This window comes from Bombus huntii, chromosome 3 (genome assembly GCF_024542735.1).
Source record: "Bombus huntii isolate Logan2020A chromosome 3, iyBomHunt1.1, whole genome shotgun sequence".
Taxonomy (NCBI): Eukaryota; Metazoa; Arthropoda; class Insecta; order Hymenoptera; family Apidae; genus Bombus; species Bombus huntii.
The window spans coordinates 11,914,555-11,940,669 of NC_066240.1; the positions used below are offsets into that span (position 1 = coordinate 11,914,555).

The window sequence follows — 26,115 nt, forward strand, 5'->3', positions numbered from 1 at the left end:
TGTTGATTAACAGTGGCACTATCGTGTATGCGAAAGTGACAGGTCTCGGATTTGTTGGTTTTGTCGGAATCGTTAGGAACATGCAACGTGAAACGCGAAACTGAGACATGAAACTTAGACGTAACAGCTGATTTCAACATAATCGTCCATCTGTTTGTCTATAGACAAGATAGAATCATAATAATTATCCTTTGGCTGTGTTAACGCGTGTTCACACGCAACATACGTTCGATATTATATTTCGAAATTGAAGTTCCATATCATTATCTGAACAATAATTCCAACTTTCGACCTATCAGTAAGATAATACTTATCACTCAAAAACGCTTGATATAACGCAAGGTAAGCACCGACCATTCGCATGTTTTTTAATAACTTCGCTAGAACAACGTGTGTTGTAATTACGCTTACGCAAAGTAATTAACCCGTGCTCGGTTCTGAACAGCACACGCGGTAACTCGCAACACCTATTTACAAAAATACATACACGAACGTGAATAAGCAATTCGTGCAAGAATAATCAAATCCGCGAGTCATCCTCGATCTTGCGTCGTTCATCTCGTCCTAAGTGAAACTCGAAAAGCTGTTAACATTCTGGAACAGTTACATATTATCTTACTAACACTGAAAGTGTCATCGCTCCGTTGTATGCACATGTACAAGATCAGAGAGCAACGCGCGAGCGATATACTATATGAGTGATACCAGTATACCAGTATACCAGATATCGTACAATACCATTCATCATTTAGTCAGTCGCAGAGTAAGAAATGACTCTGCCGCTCTCTCGAAAAAGTGCTTCGTCCTCAAACTTCGATATATTTTCGTCTCAAGTGAAAAACTTATAATAAAATAAATAAATGTTCGATGTTAAGTCAAACGTGTTCTAGAATCTCTGTATCATAATTTCGAAACAATTTCAAGATAGTCCAAAGATATCAGTGGTTGGAGGACGAAGAATACTCGAAGAATTTCATCGAGCCACTGGGTGGTGAACGAAGAAGAAAAATTGAAAATCTGAAAGGAAGAAACGTGTAAACTCGTTTGTCGTCACGATGAGACTCTTACTACCGATATTTTTGACGATATTCGCGTGTGGTTGGTGCAGTGGCCTACGAATTCTCGGCTTGTTTCCGCTCAATGGAAAAAGTCATTGGATGATGGCGGAACGACTGATGACCAGCCTTGCGGAACGGGGCCATCAAGTGGACGTTGTTACTCATTTCCCTATGAAGAATCCACCACCGAATTACAAGCAAATTTCTGTGCAAGGAACAATACAGTCACCGGTAAATAACGTGCACGCGATCAACGTAACGCGCATAAGAAACATCGATGTGAAATTTATTACGGACGTAGCAGGAAAAGATCTTTGCAAGTTATTCGAACATGAACAGCTGCAAAACGTTATAAAGAAGCCCAAGGACCACTACGATATCGTCATAACAGAGGTACGTTCTAACAATTATAACATTTTATTTTGAGACACGATCTTTCGTCTTTCGGTATGTTTGTTGAATAGTATCGAATATCGAAAAGAATTGAAAAGAAACGAATTTGACTCGAAATTGCAGGAATACAGATTTTATTTATTTTATTCTTTTCTATTTATTTATCCGCTTCTATTTATTTGATTCGCCCATTCTTTTCTTTTTTTTATATTATTTTTATCGAACTTCTATCCGTAAGAAAATAGAAACTTTTTATTTTGTCTTTCTCAATACCCGAGATAGAAATAGCAGCATGAAAATTGGCAGTAAATTGGCGGTAAGTCGCAAAAAAGTGGTTCTCGATTATTATCTTATTCTGTGCAATTTAGTCTCGTTCTAGTCCGTTCTAGCGTTCATGAATGGTCGGTTGTTTCATGATTATCGCAATAAACAACAGTGTCGGATATAATATAACATGACTTAATTTTAACACCTTGAAAAATACACCTTGCAATTTCAATTGTCTTCTAAAATAGTATACATTTATTTACAAAATAGTATTATCTTCTACAATAATATTCATTCATTGATAAAATTGATAAAATTAAACAGATCATGACACTATTAAAAATGTCGCTTATCATACGCTAATCTTATACTTCTTTATCTATAAACGTTCAACGGCATACTTTACTTCCCCTTTAATTAACAGATTACGAAAAGATTCTCATGATATCATGAAATTCTTAATACACTTTAATTCGTCACATTATTCAAAGGAAGTAACTTCAAAGACGATCTAATTTATTATCACTCGAGAGAGTACAATGAGGAAGTTTTACGTAAAGCAAATTACGACACGCGCAATTACAAATCGTTTCAATTATTTAATTCGGTTCGTATGTCGTAGGAGAATGAAATAAATTAATAGTCGTAACTTTCCCCGAAATTTTTGGTCTTCCTTGCCTCTGCGATAAAATTTTTTCTCTATGCTCTTATCAGAACTTTATACACGAGAGTCAATATTATCTTTTCAACCAGATTTCCCAACTATCGTTATTTTTCCAAGAAACAAATATCCAGCCATTGAAATGAGAAATACGTAATGAATTATTAAAACGACGATTTATGGATATTTGTGTATCTTCGCAAATTTACCTCTCACGTATCGGTGTCATGTCCAATATATCAGAATTGAATTAATTTGCAATGTATAATGTTTAGTTAACATAATTATCACGCGAACGTTTGAAAACGTGTTAATGCCAATGAAGTTTGATGATTCCAGGTACATACTCAATTCGATTATAATTCGGCCGTGAAATTGATTAACTGCGTTTTAGATCGCAAAACCAGCTGATCGTTATTCAACATGCATTACCATTATCCGAACCACTATAATCGACAACACGAATATTTCATTCGTTGTTTCACGTTTACGTTGATACAACTGGAAAATAGCAAAATTTCAGTTAAATGTAACATCCAACGTTTACGTTAATAAATAATCAAAATTGATTTCACATCGAAACGATTGCTCTTAAGATCTATATCGATTACGCTTTTTCTTTTCTTTTTTTACTTTTCTTGGTCAATTCTTGGTCGCGATAAATCCATTAATTACCTTGTTTTTCGAAAGCCCTGTATATTCTTCTAAATGAGACGTTTTCTATAGAAATCGACCATCATTCGTGAGTGCATTGATCTGTAATTATGACACAGTATGACGACTGGCAGTTAATTAATTATCGTAAATTTATATCATGAATCAATAATAGTTCAGATAAGCAGCACCGATAAGAGATTAACGTAGGTTCGATTACGACAAAGCGATAAAAGAGAATTACTTATCTTATAAGTATTTACATAATTAACTGTAGCGACAAATATCAGATAGTTTATATGTTCGTAAGTTATCTTTCAATGAAAAAAATCTGTAATTGACAGATTGCATCTTGGAAGATACGTCGTGCAGAGATAACAACCTGTCGATAGTACGACATAGAGTAGGATCTATCAATAACATCGATAACTCAGGCGCATTTGTATTACCCTGATGTTAAACAACATACACCGATAACGCGATACGAAGAACGTTAGAAACGACAGGAAGATTTGACGAAGAGGAAAGATTCATCGCGATAAAACGTGAAAGTGGAACGCTTTCACGACCAAACAAAACATGACAATTCGAACGAGAGACGACTGCAATCGTGTGCATAGCAACTATATGAAAATAAATATATAGAGTGCATCGGATCAACGTGGCAGAATCGAAGCGGCACATGATCTATGAAATATCTTATCAAACATGGCATATAACTTTTTCAAGTACCTTTCGACATCGAGAACTACCAACCGTACTAAATAGTAGAATCTCTCGCGTAATATGAAAAGAACGTTCTCTCTATTGATTGATACTTCAAACTGTTCCAATTAGCGCCCCTAGACTGTTTATGATTTATCTGTGAAACTATCTTTGTGAAAAACAATTGCAAAGCAATGGTCAAGGAAATACTTTATTTATAATTCTACAAAGCTACTTCGTCTAATCGTTTCACAACTTTTTCGTTTAAAGTTTCTATCGCATATGTCGAACATTCTGTAGAGAATATTCGTAGAGAACCAGTGTAGAGACTTAGAAACACCGAAGAAGCCAGTTTCTGACAGATTATTATTTCTGGCGAATTCCATCTGTTCTAGAACAGTATGTTCGATAGTTACATAAATACGTATTTCCAACCGAATTCAAATATTATCTGCGCGGTACTGTACAATATCTCGCATTTCGTGTTAAGTTATCTTACACATGACATGGCAGAAAGTACAAGCTAAGCGTATTGTTAAAGTACTGATGCAAATATTAGCGTGGCCAAAAATATTTTTAACGATTTTAGAAAATTCTTTTATGCAAAATCTTACTTCTTTAAATTCTCCGATTCCGACAGAAATTGCGTTCTTATGCAACCATAAGCTTGCTTAGCGTTATGTAGAGTTTTAAAACGTTTCAATCCGAAACAACTAACTGTGGCGGCAATCGACAACAAATACCGTCACTCGACGCTAACTATAATACTATTGGACAACGGCAGCGCAGTGGTTAGCGCCTTAAGTTACGAACGTTCGGAACCCGAGTTCGAATCCCGGCGACCCGGAATCTGATCTTTCTTCTACGCGTCAAAAATGGAAGAAAAACAACAGTACTACACCCTATTAGCGACATCTACAGCCAACAGCGCTACAATTATCACGAACAACACATATACACCTCGTAACTATCGTAGCCACATCTGCTTTTTTGATCACTTCTGCCGCTTCTTCATAAATAGATTTCACGATCTCGTGTCGTTTGCGAAACAAATTCGTACATCAGTTCGCCGCTGTCTTTCGCGGATACAGCAGTGAGAGTGTTTCCTTCGCGACAATTTGTAGTCTTTTACTTGAGCAACGATAAACGTGATCGAACAACGTTAAAAATCTGGTGTTTGTCAATGAGTAAATTCGTTTGATAAATGATCGTGGACCGCAGAAGGTTAGCTTGGTTATTTTATTAATTTATTTATTACTTTATCATGTATTATTTATTTGTAAGCGATTGTAAGATCGAAAAGGAAAAGTAATTTTATCGTAATCATACGACTTCGAGTTTCAGTGACGATTCGAGTCGTTAACTTTATCTGGAAGAAACTCATTAAAGGTTACAGAAGACTCGTAATTATGTTTTGTTATCGTCAGAAGAATAATTTATATACATGTGGCTATTAAACTCCGAAAATTAACTCTATTAGCGTTAATAACGTAACGAGCCTCTTAGTGAATAATAAATCTTCTTGATGAATATTCTTGATAAATATTAATACATATCTATTCACAGTAGTTCTTATCAAAACGTGAAAAGAATAGTAAATAAGATCAATATCTGAGGGCAACATTTTTTTTTCTTTTTATTTACACGCGTTCATACAATAATGTTTATCATTCGCAAATATTCGATGCGAATTGGCTACAGATACCAACTATTCCCATTCTTAATCATCGCGTGTAGCTATTTTACGTGTATGTATAGTAAAGTGATTAACTTGTTCTCTGTTCTGACTGGCTGCGCTCTTCTGACCGGAAACTTGAAATACATACATGTAGAAGTACATAAATACACGGACGTGAGTAGGCACATTGCAACGAGTAACCAAATTCTCGAACTATTTCATCATCCGTCTGTTAAGATGCTATCTAATCGCAAAGCAACCTAAAGAAAATCTTCCTCTTAATATTCGTCATTCTGGCAAAGTCACGTGTTATCTCGTGGCCATTGAACAACCGTAATTCCATTATTCGTCTACGTAATCTCTCGTCATAGTATATGCGATTATTACACTGCGTATTAGTGCGTAGCGACACTCGAGCTCTGTCATTCAACATCGAGTGAATCGCGGAGCAAGAAATACTTCTGCCGCTCTCTCGAGAAATAGCTTCGTCGTTCGATATATTTACGTCTCAAATGAAAAACTCATAATAAAATAAATAAATGTTCGATGTTAAATCAAACGTGTTCTAGAATCTCTGTATCATAATTTCGAAACAATTTCAAGATAGTCCAAAGATATCAGTGGTTGGAGAACGAAGAATACTCGAAGAACTTCATCGAGTCATTGGGTGATGAACAAAGAAGAGAAATTGAAAATCTGAAAGGAAGAAACGTGTAAACTCGTTTGTCGTCACGATGAGACTCTTAATACCGATATTTTTGACGATACTCGCGTGTGGTTGGTGCAGTGGCCTACGAATTCTCGGCATGTTTCCGCTCAATGGAAAAAGTCATTGGGTGATGGCGGAACGACTGATGACGAGCCTAGCGGAACGGGGCCATCAAGTGGACGTTGTTACTCATTTCCCTATGAAGAATCCACCGCCGAATTATAACCAAATTTCATTGGAAGGATCCTTACCGGCGGTGGTAAATAGCATGCACAATGAAAATATAACACGCTTTGGACGCATGAATGTAAAGAACCTAGTAAAAGTGGCAGGAAATTCGGTTTGCGAATTATTGGCACATAAGGAATTGCAAGACATTCTAAAGAGGTCTAAGGATCGGTACGACCTTGTCATAACAGAGGTGTGTTTTAGATAATAACGATGATATTTTATTTTTGAAATAGTTCATCTCATCGATAATTTTATTTCTTAAATTATAGCGGAAAGTTTGAGTGAAAACTGCGAGGAATTGAAATGTTATTTTTGTTCATTTTTCTTGTATCTGCGTTTTTTTTTTTTTTTTTTTTAATTACATGTTTCTCTTATTTCTATTCGCTTAACGCGTACGCGAGTCAGAAATATAATATTATTACGTGACAAAGTAGTTTTCACTTATCATCTTGTTTAGCGTAGGCAGTATTGCCATTTATAACAACATAGTATATAATCCAGATCAATTAAAATGTTTTGTAGTAGAATATCATAAGTAAAAACGGTTGAAGGAACAAACACGTGACACTGACGTCTTATTCTAGTTCCTCGTAGTGTTTATAAATCGTCGTTTCGCCAACAGCGTGATAATTAATTTCACGCGTAATATAACGTCATTTAAGTTTAGCATCTTCAAGCGTAAACGTTACTTGCATTTCTAAACGTCTAACATATACAGCGTATCATTTACCTACAGAATCATGTTATCTCCTATAGTGACATTCGTTTATCTATAAAATGACATATGTAATATTGGTGAAACAACGCTAAGAGAATTATCACACTGCTATCTATCATAATCTTGCGCTTCTTTTTAATAAAAGATTAACAATCGCTTTATCCTCGTTATGATAACAAATCTTCGTTACTGTTTACAGGTACACGACTGAATAAAATTGTTTCTTTTCTTCTAATATTGAGTAACCTTCTTACAGTACCATCATCGTTTTTCTCAATTTTTCGCGTCGATTATCATCCTTTCAATCATAGTTATCGTTAAAGTTAGACGATAATTTGAAAATAGACCTGTAAAAAACGGACAGACTATCGAATGAAATAACTGGAAAATACTCTCGCGAAGCGACACTTTCGCAAAACCTATTCGAATCATCGATTCGTTTCCAAACTATTCAATATGGCTAAGCAAATTTCCACAAAGTAACATCGAACGACTTTCCACGCCGTCAAGTTCCAAAAACAATCCAGCCGTTTTTCCATTAGCGGATCATCTTCGGTCCTCAACGAAAGCCGACCGATCGTTCGATCTCCGATGTAAATCGTTCGCGAGTCAGACGTTCATCGAACGGAATAATACATTTTGTCACAGCCGAGCGACTATACAAGCAGTTTTAAAACAACAGTGTATATGGTTTCTCGAAACGCTAAATGTTTACAAAACGAACGACCTCGTTGATTTCAACGGTGTTGAGATATATTGTCAAAGTCAACATTCAGAACAACTCTTTTTTACACATACAGAGCGTGGCTGAATAACACGTACAAGCGTGCACAAGGTGATTTCCTCGTGAAAAGATAAAAACAAAATATGGGATAAAATTTTGTCATTTAAGGTTTAGTTTTCGAGTAAAATCGAGTTTGAAAATTTATCAAGTATACTCGAACGTATACCAGGACTGGATAGTACTAATTAGTCGACGGCAGATTATTCTACGTACAAAGATAAGTCAAAAGCGTAGAATAAAAAACCGATTTTCAACTATATCGTTTCATTTCAACTGTATCGTTTATATTTACAAGCGAAGGTTTATGTTTAAGTTATGTTATGTCAATGCTTGTGTAACTAATTATTCGACAATTGAAAAACTGAAACGATTTTATATACTCGTTCATCCCAGAACTAGAAGACTGAAACGATTCTGTATATTTCTTCCAGCTGTTCGCCGCACCATGTTACTTGGCGTTCGGCCGTCACCTAAACAAACCCGTGATTGGTATAGTCACCTCGGCTTTTCACGAATGGCTCAGCACCTTGACAGGAAATCCGAATAATCCCTCCTTTATGCCTGGCCTATTCTCGTCGTTCGGCCAGCGAATGACTTTTTGGGAGAGGCTACATAATACCTTCCTAACAAACCTAATATCATGGCAGATGAACTACTATCTGGACGAGCAGGGTGTTTATGTGAAAAAGTTCTTTAATATAGACGCTGGCATCCCGGAACTTTATCAAGATATAGCGGCTATCTTGGTCAATTCGCATCATAGCATAAACGGAGTCAGGCCGATGACTACTGGGGTCATCGAGGTCGGTGGACTACACATTAATGAAAATTCGGATCCGTTGACACCGGTGAGTGAAACATGGCTTCTTTTTCTCTTTATGTTTTCTTTTTACTCTGACCATAAACAGAAAAGGTTGAAAGCACTTTAAGGAATATTTAAAAAAAAAGAATTGGATCGTTGGTGATGCAAACGAAATCCCATCCTGAATTTCCTACCTCACGAACATTTATTTTTCTTGAAAATATTTCGAATAGTTGATTTAACAGATATTCGTATAGTGCGGTAAAGGTATTGAAAATATTGTAGAAAAAATAGATTCTTGAGGATGCAAAAAGTATTTTTACATTTACATACTGAATTTACTTTCCCCGATTTTTATCTTTATCGAAATATATTTTCAACGTTTGACTTAACCAGTGGATGGGATTAGTGTGGCGGAGTGTTTATATATAAAATAATTATTATTTTATGTGTTATATTGAAAAAAGATGTAATGTACTCCTAGATATATTTGCCAGAGACATGGAATTTGGGAAAATAGAAAATCGTGTCAACTGCTCTCGATATTATCGAGCGAGTACCGAAGATTACAATCCAAGAGATTAAAGATACACCAAATTTAAAAACTTTGTAGCTATAATCTTTCGTAAAATGTATTCGACCGAAGCTTTTCACCAGACACGGAAGAGAAAAACAGAGAAATTAAAGTACAACGACAAAGTACCTTGTCCAAAGTGTAATAATCTCGAGGTACTATTAAGATGATTGGCCAAGATTATGATGCAACGTGTAATTACCATAATGCATTCGAAGTTCTAAAAAAGACTTCGTGTCCGGTAGGCACGCAACTAGTAATCAATTCGCTACACAAGAATTATTATTTCTTCGTTCACGATGCTTAATTACTCTTTAATTCATCACCAATTGGCTACTAATTTTTCTTTTCTTAATGAGATCAAATTATTTCAATATGACGACTCGTATGTACCCTGACAAACGATTACCATGGAAAAGTTTTATGTGCATATTCTACGGTATGAAAGATATCTTGGAATTTCATTGGCACTGTAACGAAACACGAGCGTCACGATTATATCGATAAAATTTGAAACCAACACGAAAATGTATATAGAAAGTGCAAGATATTTATTGCAAACATGTAATCAATAAAAAATTCGTATACGTCCGAATCTTAAGCTTATAAAAAGCTTCAAATTAGTATGGCAACTCTGAATATCGAAGTTCATTAATATAACAGATATTTGAAATGCAAATCCACTTTTGTGATTTCTGTGGAGCACCATATACTCATACTGTAATTTTTATACGTATTTCCAGATTGGTTTCGCCAATTCTACCAATATAATCATAATAGTCTCATAGTGCCATGATCTCATAGTGACAATCGAAACGTTTCGAATGGCACGCATAGTATATTCATGAAAGACGTCCACGGATGTTCGAATACTTTTATGAGCCTGTGAAAAAGTGAAAAATTCCTCGCAATCCGCGCCAAAAGAAGGTACATCTTCATACATTTATCTTGAACCAACAGGAGCTGAAGAAATGGCTAGACGAAAGTACACACGGTTGCATATTCTTCACGTTTGGATCGATGGTGAGGATCGAGACGTTCCCTAAACCTCTTCTCGAAACTTTCTACAAAGTTTTCGAGAGAATCGCACCTGTTCGAGTGCTCATGAAGGTGGCGCAAAAGAAGGACCTGTTACCTGGATTGCCAAAGAACGTGATGATACAATCCTGGTTCCCTCAAACGACTGTATTCAGTGAGTAATTTAATAAATTGAATTTTTTATTCCTTTAGTATATTTTTAATTCTTTTAGTATAATGATCGTATATACGCTAGCAAATATTAAATAAACATCTGTTAAATAGTAAGATACATATGTACATATGTATGTCGTCTATGACATGGAATGATTTTTATGTTCGTGTATTCGCGTTGCGTATTTTCCTTATTAACGAAAATTGCATCGACTCGCGTGCCAAAAACGCTCGATTATTATATCGTATGGAAATAAAAATTTTGATCAAATTCAGCGATATCGTAAATTTAATTAAAATACTTCGAATATAAAATTTCCTGCTGTAGTTACGCGGCTAATTTTATTTTGTCATATAAAAATAGATATTTGGATCGAACCTGATCACCTATCGATGGTGTCATCGCGAAGGAGTTGATAGTCATCAATCTCGTGGACGATGTTTTCGAAAAAGCATCGAAAAGATCGCCATATTTTATTACCACCAAAATCGTCGCGTGTAATCATTTTAAAGATCGCGCATATATTTCTCGATTTTGGAAATTGCCGTATATACGATAATTAGACGAGAAGAGAATAACATCTCGTTTTCTTCAATTTCAGAGCACAAAAACGTAAAGGCGTTCATAACGCACGGAGGTCTAATGGGTACGCTAGAAGCGATCTACTTTGGCATCCCCATGATTGGAATTCCTCTGTTCGGTGATCAGATCACGAATATGAGAAACGCAGCTAATAAAAATATTGCCGTGAACCTTGGCTCTGTGGAGAATATCACAGAGGAGAACCTTTACAGTGCGATTGATACGATCTTGCACGATGAAACGTATAGGTAAGTACGCGTGCTTTTATCAGTAATATCGAATGTTTACTATACTCGTAACGTGCAACGTGATTAGAGAACGACGTTAACAAGTTTAAACACAAAATGACCGTATACCGAAGAAAAGTTGTAAATTTATTTCCATATTCTTCTGCGTATTTCTAATAACGTTTGATTATTTTTTATCGATTTTTCAAATAAGGATTTCTTTAATTTCAATCGTATAAAGAGTTAAGTATTTTAATATATCTAACGTTGGACAATACGCACTAAAAAATGAGATCTATAAATCTGAAGGTGAAACGTGTACGATAGAAAGGATTGAAATCTTCTTACTAATTTCATGACACTGTTTTTTGATTTATCTTATACTTCTAATAACATTTGATCGACCTTAATGGATTTTAACATGAGTTTCTTAAATCTCAATTAATCGAACAACCTTACTGTAATTTCGTTATATCGTTCTCTGGTATCTCACTATTTTTGTATACACGTCTAATACTTTTGTTCTTAGCTATTTGCACGACTGCAGAATTTATTTTTGAAGATTCCAGCAGTTACCGAACTTCACGCTGAACTTTCTCAATTTCGAAACTTCACATACGCAAACATCGGTTCCAAAGATTTTCCCAAGTTAGAAGACGCGAGATTCACAAATTCACAGCTGTTCAAACTTTAAATTTACATAACTACACGCACATATCCTAATTTCTCAGCTTCTTATTTATTGCCACCTAACTTGCTATACGTTTCTCGCCCTTTCCTTCCATCCTTTCCATTTCCATATTTTTCACTATGCAACACCTCTTTCTTACATATCTTCCTACTTTGCGTTCACCATTTTTCGTCTACTTCTTCGTCGTTCGTAGCCTTTTATTATCATCTTCTCCTAACTCTTAAAAATTTGTTCCCCGTAACTGTGCCTCGCTATTGCAGTTCTATGCTCGCCATTTGCTTCTACCTTTCCTCCTCTTGCCGTAACTACCCCCTTTTTACTGTCTATTTTGTAGTTCCTTCCTTTGCAATAATTACCTCTCATCGTTGCCAATTTATGGCTCGCCGTGCCATTTCGTTTTATCCATCGTTCCTCGTCTTATCATCTTCAACTATTACAATTTTACAGTTTCTTTCCTTATCACAATTATCCCTTGTTAGCGTAATTTTATCGTTTGAACCACTCGGAAGTGAAATTGGAAAATATAGAGAAACATTCATTTTTACGGCATTACTTTGTAGAAATATGTCGCGTCGAGAAATGAAATTCTCGAAAATTACATCGATGCTAACAACAATTAAATCTTCGAAATTGATGTGATAAAAACGAAGCCTCCAAAGTAATTTCCACGTTCCTCATCTTTGTCTTACTTCCAGCCATATACAGCGTAGAATCTTCTCGCTTCTATTCCTACCACGAATTTATAAATTTAGTGTCACAGGGTATATCTCCCTTAAATTTTTCCCAACATTCGCAGCGAACTTTTCCAGCAACGTCCACCTTACGGTTCTCTCTCTTTCGCCGCTGTTCTCCGCCAAAAATATCACGTTTCTCTACGTCATTTTCTTCTAATACCTTCGATTTACGAATTTTCAGATCGAGCATGCAAACAGTATCGAAGATATTCAAAGACAGACCCATGAGCGCCATAGACACCGCTGTCTATTGGGTCGAGTACGTTGCTAGAAACGGATTCGCTCTGCAATCACCGGCTATCCATCTTAACTGGTGGCAACAGAATTTGATCGACGTTTACGGTTTCCTACTCGTCTGTCTGCTGGTTGTTCTCTATGTCACCGTTCTTCTGGTTAAGAAACTGAAGAACTGTATATTTGGATGTAAACCTTGTATAGAAAAGCAAACTTCTGAGTCGAAAAAGAAGAAATAAATTGCCTTAACGCGTGAGTGTGTGTAGGTGTGAATGTGTGAATCTTCTTACGCGTCGTTTATACTGTAACTATTTTCTACATTCCATTCGATTTGCCTTTCTCAAGAGATCTTCCATAACAGGTATCTCCGTTATACATCTGTGTAATTTTTGTAAAATATTAAAATATCGTTCAGATATATATAAATATGTACATATATATATTTTACCGTAATAATTATATTATTTCTACTTGCACTATATCATTAATTAATAATTAGACGCGTTAGCTTGGATTGTTTTTGATTTATATTTTGCCCCCCCCCCCAAATGATACGGATATTTTTAATTGTAATTCTTTTTAAATGGCGAGGAGAAAGGAAAATTTTTGATTTCAAAAAATTTCACCTTAAAGTGTACTGGATTCGCTGATCAACCGTATCGTGAAAATCGCCCGAGTACGAACGATTAAGAAAATATCCACAAATTTACTCCTTTACATTACTCGAGAAAATGTCGCGATCGTCTAAAAATATGCGCTGTTTTAGAATGTTCGCTTTCCTTTTACGTCGCATAGGGCTCGGATGTCGTAGACTCGCGAACACGTCGGATAAAGTTAAAAATATATTCCGCGCTTAAACAAAGAAAACACGAAAATAACATTTCGAGTGTTGACCTGGGTTTATTACGTTGCCGCACGCGACAAATTTCAATAAACCTTGTCAACTTGAAATTCGCGTTCTCAGTGAGCGGCGCGTGCAAGAATTTGCGTTTTTATATCGGGATTATTCCCGTGATTTTTAATTTATCGCCAGAAAATCCGATAGTACCGCAATTTGACTTAATGAGTTCTCAGAGGCGAATGTTTCAAGGATGAAATGTATATCGCCAAGTAACCAAACACGAATGAATCCTACCTGGTGGTGGCGTGGAATTCATGGCCTGCAACTGCAAACATTCCAGCTCCCTTTCCTGCAAAATACGCCGAAGCTCCTCGTCCAAAAGGGTAGTGCCTACGGTCGTATTCACTGGCATCTACAACGAAGCAATTTCTTAATGATTCGTAATCTACTTCTTCGTTGAATTTCATTCTTTCACGGTGCAACGAACACGCGAACGATTCGCGAGCTTCTTGTATTTCTGACGTCGGATACACGTACGTAAAAACACGTAAATACTATCAGTTTTTCGTGGGCAATAAATTTCAATAATTACGTGATATGCATATGTACAATAATATGTAAGATTTAGAATATTATACTTTTCTTTAATGCTACACATGTGCAAGGGTTAAAGCGAACGAGATAGAAAATAAGCACGTGAAAGTAACTACGACGCGATCGAGTTTTACGTGATTTCAAATTGGTAAATATAATTTGATCGAAATGCTTGAGAGATGATGCTTCAAATAAAGTACCGTGCTATTTGATTTGTAATTATCTTGGAAGTTGTTTCGACAAACAAATACACTTTCCCGTAAATTATTTTATTGCCCGTCTATCAAACGAATATCTCCTTTGATTTCGTTTGTTTAAATAAACATTTGGCGAGATAATTTCTCAGATAATTTCTAACTCCGTTATGTGAACTGCGTCAGAAGTACAAATTTCCTCACTCGCACAAGCGTAACATACACAGCTATCATTCGAGGATGATCGAGAACAGTTCTGAGAATAAATCTTATTGCGTTGTAAAATAATCTACGTTTGTCCTTTAAAGTATAACGTTGAAAGTTAGTTGAAAGCGTTAATTCGAGAGAAAAGACATTATTTGAGAATGATTTTGATACGGAAGGTCCTTCGCGTAAATTATTTTTTATTCATGATTAAAAGTGACACGTTGTTTCAACCTGTTATATCTTATTTTTATCTCGAATAAAATTCATCTAGTTATTATTTATATTTATAGTTTAGTCATTTTAACGCATTAGCGAATTGTTAAGACGTAATTTCAAACTTAGATAAATCACGCACATTATGTGCATTGTTGCGCCTTGACATTTTTCATAAATGCATAAAAATTCATCGTTCGCGCGCTATAAATCAAAGAGAAAATTGTTACCGGAAGCCTGGAGAATCTGTTAATCAAGATGGGACAAGCAAATCGTGTCTTCAGCCCAAGATTAACGATGCGCGTTTCCCGAGCAGCTCGATCAATGTCGACAATAAAAAAGGCGATGAAAATTCTCGATGATAAAAAAAAAATTGCAAATTTCTTGGGAAATTGTGATATCCCAACCTGACGTAATTAAAATAATACGTATTTCGTGCGACTAATCACGACCCACTTGTCATTCGATGATATTCAACAATGGCATTTCACGATTAAATATGTCGATAAACGTCTGGGCATATTTTACAATGTCGATGCGGCGGTGATAATTAAATTTCGTATAATTCAAACGTGAAATTGGAATAGAATATCAATCAACGTAGAAGCTTTCACGATTTCTGAATAGAGATCGTTTCAACCGATATACCATGGCTGTAACGAGTTCATTGGCGAAGCGAGTTATTGCGTTCATTCTGACGACAGAGCAGGAAACAATAAGTTACGTTTTGCAAAGCAACCAGATTCGATTCCGCAGAGAAATCGCGTCTGCTTATCGTTTCTTTGATAGATCTATCGCGAAACTTAATATTATTTTAATAGAAATGGATATTTAATGTTTTAACATTGAAATTTCTGAAAGGCGTATTCGTTCGTTGATTAAAATGACTTGCAATTATCGGAGGATAATATTTCTGAAGAAGAGAAAACGAAATAAATTGTCGAACGACGTACCGTTTATCGAATACAATTTTGGTTGACATTGATCCTCTTATTAAAACGAGAAGTGAAGTAAAATCAATAATTTTATAGCCGAGCGCAGTGATTACACATTCCTCGAGTCTATTGAAGAACTTTAAATATGAAACTCGTAACGAGCGATGATGTGTGGTAAAGAAAAGCAAAGAACGAACAAAGTGTTTATCGACATTGATCGATCATGTTTAACGCGACTAAACATCAGAATTCTACGCTAAACATACAACTTCATAATTCGTTATTTTCCACGTCGATTCACTCTGTTGCACGTTTCTTTTCCATTTTAATGATTCGGATACTTGCGAATAAGACGCTCTCAGTCTCGCCTCTATTCATCATGGCATAGATAGAAATAAATGTAACAATATTAGTAAAAGAAGGTTAATTTCTGCGTGAAATGTTAGAAAACATAATTAATAATAAAGTAAAATTAGCCACTCTCAGTCTCGCCTCTATTCATCATAGCATAGATAGAAATAATTGTAACAAGATTAGTAAAAGAAGGTTAATTTCTGCGTGAAATGTTAGAAAGCATAATTAATAATAAAGTGAAATTAGCCACGGTAAATTCGTAACAGTTGATCCGCATTGGTCAATAAAGAGAAGAAAATTAATCATTGCGTTAGTAATGAAAACAGAAGTTGCTTGTCATTCTGTTTAGTGAAAAAGTAGAGAGAAGAGTATTAACGAAGTTCACGGAAAGCAAAAGAAAACTAATATCGAAGAAATGAATTACCGTTTAATCCGTAACAGCGGCTCACTTAAATATCCCGTGAACGTAAGGCACGCGTGCAAAGAATTGAAACTAGAAAAAGAAACAAAGCGAAAAAATTAAAAAGAGAACGCTGTCGAACTGAACAGCGGACACGAACCGGGTCTCTACATCCACGTTCATAATCGATCTTTTCTTCAGCCCGATCCCTAAATCACAGTTTCAGAATTTCTAACGAGAATTCGATTTCCTTCCAAAGCAAACAGAAACGTTAGTACTTGATGTGCGCTTTGAACGAAATTTGATGGCTGTTACCATCTTTCATCATTTCCACGTTTCGCTCTTTCTTTATAATCGCTCAACCAACTCGACGATCTTTGCTTCCACCGTGCGAAATATTAGTTTCGAGAATGAACCATCAATAACGACGAATTGCTGATTTCTGCTAGATTTAATAAATTTTCCTGACAACTATACAGAGCGATTCGCGTAAGCGTCCCAGTTGAAGTTAGACAAAAAATGACAAGGAAAAAAGATAAATGACGTAGAGAAATCCATTTTTCTACGCTTTGGCATTTTTCGTAAATACAACGATTCACAAAAGAAAAGTAAAAACGCATGTACATCTTCTTTTTAAAGTTCTAATTTAAGTTACTATGGTACGTCGTTTATTATAGAAATTTTCTGTTTCTCTATTTTTTCATCGGACAATATCGCGCGATTTCGCGTTTCTAACGCAGACGTGGATTCTGCCCATAACAGCGGTTTCGCGTGAAACACATCGGGGAATGCCATCCTGTTAAAGCAGTTCCAAAGGACTTGCGGACTATGCATCGCTCTTCATTTACATGGCAAAATAGAGGGCGAAGCGCTTCGCGAAACTTGCCCGGCCACGAAAATTGAATAGCAAGTTCCGCAAGTTCTCGCCTCCTGCTTCGCCTCCATCCCAATTTCGATACACTCGATCGGGGACCACTTTTCCCCACGAAAGTTTCCGTACAGAGGAAAGAAGAACGACGACTCGCGGGACCAGTTTGTAAAAGGATAACGTTCTTGGTCCTGGAATATTTTGCCTGCTGCGACAAACAGGCGGAATTTAACTGGTGAACATTTGGAATTTGTTGCTCCTCAAAAGTAGGTAGCTTAAGGTGTTTGCATACTTAGCAAAGAGATGAGTTTTCGACGTTTGTTTAAAATCTCGTATTCGATAGGAATCGATGAAATTGACAATTTCGTTTGCAGATGAAGGAATTTCCCCGTTTTACAACTTTGCCAATTTTAACGTTTAATTTTGGAAGTTCAGTTAAGTGGATGAAACGAATGCATAGGTTCCATTTCTTCGTGTTAGAAAAATATTAATTTGCAGAAATATTTACAGTCTGCTAATTACTTATCGTAATGATTAAAACGAAATAAGCGAGTACTTATAAAAAAGAAATGAAAGAATATTCCTCAGTCGTTCCATTTTAAAGAAATATATCTACGTGTTCATCTAACTTCCACCGTAATTAATTTCATTGATTTCGACATAATCGTGTAACGAGCCGCGAATGGTAATTTAATGCAGCTTTATGCTCTAATGCAGCTTTCAATTCGAATAGAGAAATGCTATTTGCTTGACGAGACAAAAGGGACAAGGAGGAAGAAACCTTTAGTGTGTTTAACAAACAAAAGAACATTTCACTCGAAATGGAAGAAGATTCTTAACCAACGAAACTCGCTTTCCGCTCAAACTACGTCTGAAAGGGAATTTCGAATCCCTTAAGTTCCCAGCTGAACACCTTGGTAATTAAAACGCAAAAGCGTCGTTGAAACTGACTTAACGCCTTTTTTATTTATCTTTGTCACCCTCAAATAGTATTTATTTCGTTCGATCTATAATAGAAACGATCGATGCAAGAGATTGATTGGATTTAACGAGATTGACAAATTTTCATTGCGCTTTACCTCGGCACGACATTTTTATTAAATCGCGTGTCACAAAAACGAAGATGGTTCGAGAACGACAATAACATACGATAGCAATTTCGAAGAAACGATCTTTAAGGATAGAACGATTTGCATGGCGAAAAAAGTAGCGAGATAAATTGTTACAGCGTACGAGTTGCACAAAAGAGTTGCTGAATGTTCGCCTTGAACGTACTATAGTTTTCGTTTTTGCACTTGCACGCCACATGCGTCCCAATTTTGCTATTATATCCGCGGTAATACGCTAGTAAGTCGCCGTAGAGCGTATTGTAATTAACTACCTCGTCAACATTTTGCATAATGGCATTGAAAGTTGCTGAAATTTTATCGAGAGATCAAAGATAAATGTTAATAAATGGTAATCACAGATTCGTCATTTTAACACTCAAACTATTTCTCTTTACGAAAGAAACTCGTATCATCGAAGAAAATATGTTCTAGCTGGAAAGAGATTTCGATGTTAGACGCGTGTACTTCGTAAAACTATCCGTAAGAAAAAATGTAGATTGGACGTACGTGTTTGTAGATTCGTTGGTTCTAAAAAGTAATTAATTTCGGCCCACGTATGGCTGAGAATCGAATCACTATTCAATGGAAACGAAAGCGCATCCCGTACTACTTTGTCAGACCGGTAACGGATTATTTTACTAAAATTCAGTATCGTTCTTGCAGCGTATAAATTTCTTAGCGGAAACTCGCGAATCATTAACTTGCAACGAATACACGTATACGCTATACACCGTATCAACCGTGAAAAACATGCTACTACATTCGTTCAGCGGAACGACGACGAATAGTAAACATTTCTGCGTTTCAGTTTCATCCGACAACCACGTCAGATAGACGCACACCGTACTTAGTATGGCACGCTCGATAGATTCAAATCGTCGGGACGTACAAATTGACCGTACGATTGGATGTTGGCAAATCGTCGGATAAGTGATATCGTGGAATTTCCAACACCTAGAAACCGACTATCACGATACGCATGTATTTCCGCAGTGACAACTTCAAATTTCATCTACTCGATAGAATCGTGCTTGACAAATCGAACGCCTCTCGTGAATTTTTCTGTTGGATAACTGAAACACAGTTTTACCTTCTCTTCCCTTAAATGTTCACCTGTGTTAACGCTAGAAATAGACAAATTTCCATGTTCGTATACGCACCGGAAGTAAATGCGAATTATAATCGATATGAGATGGTGATTAAACGCGATGCGACTAAACGAACACGCGTTCCTATTTTAAAATCTCTCTATTTTAATCAAAGACGACGTTGAACTCGTCACAAGCATCGGCATAATTCTAGTAACTGTAAGAATATCGAAACTCTTCGTTTGAATTAGTTCGAGACGAGCCAGTCATTCCATTCGGTGTAAAATTGCAAAGTCGTAACAAACGAGTTGAGAAACTCGTCGGTTTACTGATATCGTCAGTGTAACATCGTAGAATTACAAATTTATAAAAAAACGCGTCTTATAAATTACGGCTTGTTATTATGCAAAGAGATCCAAATATAGGAATATTTACGGACAATAACGTACGTGCGAAGATTGAATTTAGAAGGAGTGCGAGACGCGCGTAGCATAATTGCAGCGTCGAGGCTCGATACCGGTAGAAAATGAAATTACACGGAGTGTGATTTAACAAAACCTGCTTCGTAGTTTTGCGCGCGATCCACGTGATCGATTCTGCTCTCACGTCCAGTGGAATTACGTTATCGATTCCCGGCATTCGCGTGTCACGCAAACGTCATACACACGACCACCGTATGCATTTACGTCGAAGCCGATGCAGCCGTATCAGGAGTCCGGTTTCATCTGATTTCCCACTGTGACTACAAAAGCAGACGAACCACCCTGTTGACTGCATCCTGTTTTCCCCGGCGCCGATCGAATCGCCACGCTATCCCTTCAGCGCCATGCCCTATAATCACTGTAGCTCGCGCACGCATTTTCAGATCCAACGATAAAACAATTCGTACAGGGTGTTTCGCAATATTTCCGTACAATACGTACGAAGGAAGATTCGATAGGGACGTTACGAAGCTCGGCTATCGAGCTGCAAATCTACACATTTCCATGTCGTTTAGCGTTTTGTTAAAGTCGAAACGTCCCGGCGAATTTTAACGCTGCAACTACCAAAATGACGCGGAATCTCGGATTTTCTTTCCTTATAATTACTGGAAATATTAGCTTGTCCGAAGAGCGTCTTCCTTTCGCAAACGTGTCTTTTACAACAGTGCACATTTATACAAACGTGAAACCAAGTCTGTGAAATGTCGCGGTGTTTATCTCAACGGAACAAAATGGATCGCACGTAATTCGACAAGATAATATAAAACAAAAAACCTTGTACGTTTATTATTTCCTCACAAAACGGAAGAAACTTTCCGGACAACTTAATATGTACAGATATTTTCGCCAGAATTAAAATTGATTTTTATTTAGACAGAGACATAATTATATAGATCTATCTACTTTAACTTTAATAATATCATCTGAATTAATAATAATAATAATATATGAACGCGCGTAGCATAATATACAAACATACGGCTATCGCGTTGTGTTTTAGTCAACACAGGTGTAATATTCCGTTTACGAGAAACTTATTACCATATGCCCTATTTCTAAGCTTATGTTCTATTCATGTAGGCAAAACGCCCCTGTTTTTAATGCGATTCGAACGCAGCAGTAAATCGATTTGGTTTGTTGTTCGTTTAAATTTCGTAAGAACCGTGGGTACGGTCCTCTGATATGGCGTCTGGAAGCTCGTTACCGAACGCAGTTGAACAGAAAACGTTACGCATTTTCCAACTCCTGATCACTGCAGATCGAGCATTGATCGGTGGTGTTGATCCTAAAAAAACATGTTCTCTTTGTTGCTCGGAAACAGCATCTGGCAATCTGGTTTGCCAATCTGAGTCGAACTATCGTATTCTGATAACGTGTATCGATAACGTTGACTGTATATGCATAGTTCTGGCGTACAAAAGTTTCTAGGTTTTCCATGTCTTTGTAGAAGGAAATATCGTTTGAATTATATCGATTTATATACGAAACATTTAGATACGTATTACAGACTGATAATCACAGTATTAAAGACAAAGTTTGTTAAATATACTAAAATGTAACAACGTAATAATAATATACAGTAGCTGCAAAAAGTATCGACGCTCCGTTTTATTTATTATAACGTGTTCAAAAATCTCGATTAATTACATCGAAAGATATTAAAAGTAGAAGTTAAGCGATCGTGAATCCCTAAACTACGCGACAGATAAAAACACGTCGATTATCTAACTCGTACGTTATCTCTGGTAGCATTTTGTTTATCTTTCATGAGCTCTTAATCGTCTAGTTTTATCCTCGGAGGAACAACGTGAAGCTTCAACAAACTGCCGTTGTTGATGCACGCTAAGTACATCAATTACATCGTAAGACGTGAAATCCCTAACGCTACGTGTTTTTGCAATGTCTACATCGACTCCGGCGTTATCTCGGTAACCCAAAACGGACAGACCATTAATCTTCTCGTTTGTGATGTTTTGTCGACGAGCTCTATCGATTTGCGTTCCATTTCCTACATATTTTTACATTCTATTTGCTAAATTGTATAAACTGTATCGAATAAAATACGATAGAATTTCGTTGGAAAATTAGTGAGTTACATGCCAACACGACTAAGATGTTCTCTGTTAATTTTATACATTAAAAAATAAATATCTTCTTACATATGTCCTACATATTTCTACATTTTATTCGCTAAATTGTATAAACTGTATCGAATAAAATACGACAGAAGTTCGTTAGAAATTTAGTGCGTTACATGCCAAGACTATTAAGACGTTCTTTATTAATTTTATACATTAAAAAATAAATATGTTATTACATATATTACTTTATATATACAGGGTGGTTGGTAACTGGTGGTACAAGCGGAAAGGGGGTGATTCTACGCGAAAAAAGAAGTCGAAAATATAGAATAAAAATTTAAAAATTTAAAAATTTAAAAATTTAAAATTTTAAAAATTTAAAAATTTTAAAATTTTAAAATTTTAAAATTTAAATAATTAAAAAAATAACGTCAATTGAGACAACGATCTACAGTGAGACCCGTTATAACGAGACGCGATAAAGTGCACGCGTACCGAGCCAAAATTCAAAGTCGATTTTCTCGAAAACAAAGCCTCGAACGAAAAATTTTTATTCTATATTTTCGACTTCTTTTTTCGCATAGATTCACCCCCTTTCCGCTTGTACCACCAGTTACCAACCATCCTGTATAATCGTTTATATGAAAATGTTTAATGCTTTATAAGTGACGGTATATTTTGGAATAAAATACAGCAAAGATTAGGGAGCATCTTGAGAATTTAATGTACGATATTTAATGTTCATAACTTGCGTCACTAAATTTTATCGATAAAGTTGAAAATAATTATCAACGAAATGTCTGTGTAACGATGAAAATGTAAAAATCGAAATATAAACTGTCCGATATTTTTATGCCGCTTTGAAAATCCTAGAAATTTGTTCTCCCTCTCGGAATTTACATATCCATCAATAACGATGATCGTCCCAATTTTTCAGAGGCGGCGGTAATCGAATCGAGAAGCAACAGATGCCACGTATAACCTGTTGCCATTTGCATGCTTGTCCAAACATTCGGTTTAGCAATGATGCACTCTGACCCGAATGAAATTGATGTTGGTGCCCTCTAAAACCACGGGGTTTTCGTTGCTGTTTCCACTTTGCAACGCCTATACATCGGCGTCTTGCGTGCAAATTTATCACTGCAACCGCAGCTTAACAAGATGAAAAATTAATTTCAGTCGATACGCGATGAAGCGACTCGATATATTATTTTGTACATTCTCAGGTATCTTACGCAAAAGGTAACGCGTGAGACGAGATCTGAGCATAATTTTGATACAATAAAATTGCACGAAAATTCTAATTTGTTTGGATGTATTTTAACACTAATCGATAAATAAACAATATCAGAATAACGATAAGTTACGCAATTTTATATTTCTATTATTACGTAATTGCTTTCTCTCGCTCATATACAGCCACTGTTCTATTTGAACAAACTAATTAAAACAATTTTAATGCACTTCCTCTAGATCGTAGCATCTTAATTTCATAGTTTCTGCAACAGCGCCGCAAACACTTTAATTAAAATTTTTCGAATTCCATGCATACTAAAATAGGTAGGGAAATGTACGTAGCATGTGAAACAAATTTTGGCGGTAATCCAAATGTTTGATGGATTTTAACACAATACATGGATGCTAACAGATGCTCCTCTTACTACGACAAATACCAAAATTAATTCCCTCTAAGCTCTTTGAACTAGTCTCTCTGTTGTATTAAAGCTTTTATCCTCTAACTGATATTCCATTTAGAACCCCTTCTACTTATGCAATTTAAAGCCTCACAAACACTCATTGCCTCTTTAGGAAAATAATCACAGTTGATGAACTGTATTCCCTGTATGATACAGTTCCCCTTAACATCGTATCTAATACTTAATATCCAAAGTTATCTCTAAACTAGTATATTTAGAGGTCTGAAATATTATTATATTTTAATATAACAATCGTTTCGACCAGTTCATAACTCTTCATAGGAATTTTATAGATTCACAAGGGTGAGTTCTTGCCAATTTAAATGATCTCTAATTAAGTATGAAAGACCGATCTTCTTTATCGCGTATCTTCCCTACTTTTCACTTTCTTATAATTCTTCTACTTTCCTATAATTGTCATACGTCGGTTTTAAGTTTGTTATACAGAGTATTTTAATATTTAACGCATTTCCCAGAACATTCGGAGTATCTTTGTCGTGAAAGCGATTAATCCGTCGAGCCGATGATCAGATATACTTCACTCGTTCGTAGTTCTAACGTTGCAACGAATTCCAGAACTAAAATTAGATCGGCAATGGAAAGTAGACAGGAGGTGTAGTTTTACTCGCCAGTAACATAATACAACGTCAACATCGGATTACAAACAAAAGTATCTGGTTAGCAGAGAGACCATAAAGCACGGAGCTTTTTGACGAGAATGATCATTAGCGAAACACGACACCGCATTCCGAGCGACGCTCATTTCCACCAGCGAAATTTCGCCACTGAATTGGTACGGTGAAAAACGAGCAAAGGGAAAACCTATGGAACATCCGCGATTCTCCGGATGTCTACATCGATGATACGAAGTTAGAACGTCACTTCGTTGTTGGCTCATGACGAATTATCGCAGAAAGAGCCAAACGTCTGTCAGGCGTCTCCCTTCGATACGAGTTTCCGTGATATTCGTTGGGTCGGAAAATAACGAGGAGAAAAAATCGAGTATCGAGAAAATGTGAGAAAGCTTCGCTCTTACTCGTAATCAAAAATTACGCAAATATTCCTCGATCTGGCTCAGGAACGAACGAAAACGACTATCCATTAGAGAGATCCTCTTCAAACTCAATTATAATCGTGTTTTTATCCCAGCTCAATGTCTCTCGATTGCCGGCGATTTTCGAACAAGAACGTCATCCATAACCCACAATGAAATTCCATTACGCCGAGCAAAGTAAGCTTCGTCGTTTCACCCTTCCTTTTGTCCGCAGGATCTCGGACATCCAACATCCATATTCCTATAACCTTCGAGTTTCCTTGTACGTAAATTCTCTCGATAGCTGTCATTCTTCAACGCGTTTGTTGATTCGACGCGTTGATTGCCATCGACGATCTACGTTATCAAATTTTCTAGAACGGTTGCAACGAGATAGATTTCATGGACTAGAAATGTTTCGGCATTTCACGGATTAGAAATAGTGAAATAACGTATTTTGCAACATTTAAATGTTCCGTAATGTAAATGTAACGAGATCGTAATGAGAAATTAATATGTATGAAATTGTATTGGATGCGAATGGAAATCAGTGGACGTGTGAAGATGTGGTTGCCAATGAGCTGCAGGTTTATCGTACGATTCTAACACGTAATATGTAAAATAGTACATAGTACGCGGATTTCTATGCATCTATAGGAAATTTATATGTCTACGATTTGCATATGTAAATATACAAAAATGTATAAAATCTTCAAGATTCTTTTACCGTCTTGGTTACGTGATTCGACCGTACAAGCATTTTAACGACGCTCGTTCCACGATAGCAACGTCACTGTTGTTGTTTCAGTCGGGATTTTTATCGATTGATTATCACGAATTTGGTTGAGTTACACTGCCTTCGTTGTGGATTTTGGACATCAAAGCAGAGGGTGGTATGATGGATTAATACTTCGATACTCGTGTCACCCATATTTGATGACACGCGATATGCGAGTTTTTATGGATGTTCCATCATTTACGGATGAAGGACGAATTTAATATACGTCTCTTGCCTTTAATGGAAGGTGCATTTAATGGAAGGATTAATACGATCAGGTGAGAATTAATCAATCGTTATACAATGTGTACTTACGAATGAATGGCAAACGTCGTAATGGCCGATAG

At 36.3% G+C, this 26,115-nt stretch overlaps 2 protein-coding genes across 19 annotated transcripts in view; one reads left to right on the top strand and one right to left on the bottom strand.

Annotated features, from left to right (window-relative positions):
• Positions 1-26,115, bottom strand: part of LOC126863629 (calcitonin receptor-like) — a 166,227-nt gene that overhangs the window by 99,047 nt on the left and 41,065 nt on the right. For 13 of the 16 annotated variants that reach the window (XM_050613985.1, XM_050613980.1, XM_050613986.1 and 10 more), the window contains one exon: positions 14,030-14,147. The exons of 1 other annotated variant lie outside the window; for it this stretch is intronic. In XM_050613985.1, the coding sequence (XP_050469942.1) occupies positions 14,030-14,147 (118 nt within the window). Of the gene's footprint in view, positions 1-14,029; positions 14,148-16,656; positions 16,726-19,116; positions 19,391-26,115 lie in introns of those variants that run through there. 2 more of the 16 variants (XM_050613991.1, XM_050613990.1) reach the window with 2 other exon arrangements.
• Positions 625-13,408, top strand: LOC126863634 (UDP-glucosyltransferase 2-like). 3 transcript variants are annotated; one of them, XM_050614004.1, is made up of 6 exons: positions 4,404-4,962; positions 6,020-6,546; positions 8,290-8,706; positions 10,195-10,426; positions 11,028-11,256; positions 12,842-13,408. In XM_050614004.1, the coding sequence occupies exons 2-6, from the start codon at positions 6,151-6,153 to the stop codon at positions 13,131-13,133; spliced, it is 1,566 nt and encodes a 521-aa protein (XP_050469961.1). In that variant the 5' UTR covers positions 4,404-4,962; positions 6,020-6,150; the 3' UTR covers positions 13,134-13,408. The 3 variants fall into 3 exon arrangements, with proteins under 3 accessions (XP_050469962.1, XP_050469961.1, XP_050469963.1); XM_050614006.1 differs by having other exon boundaries at positions 6,024-6,546; XM_050614005.1 differs by lacking the exons at positions 4,404-4,962; positions 6,020-6,546 and adding an exon at positions 625-1,451.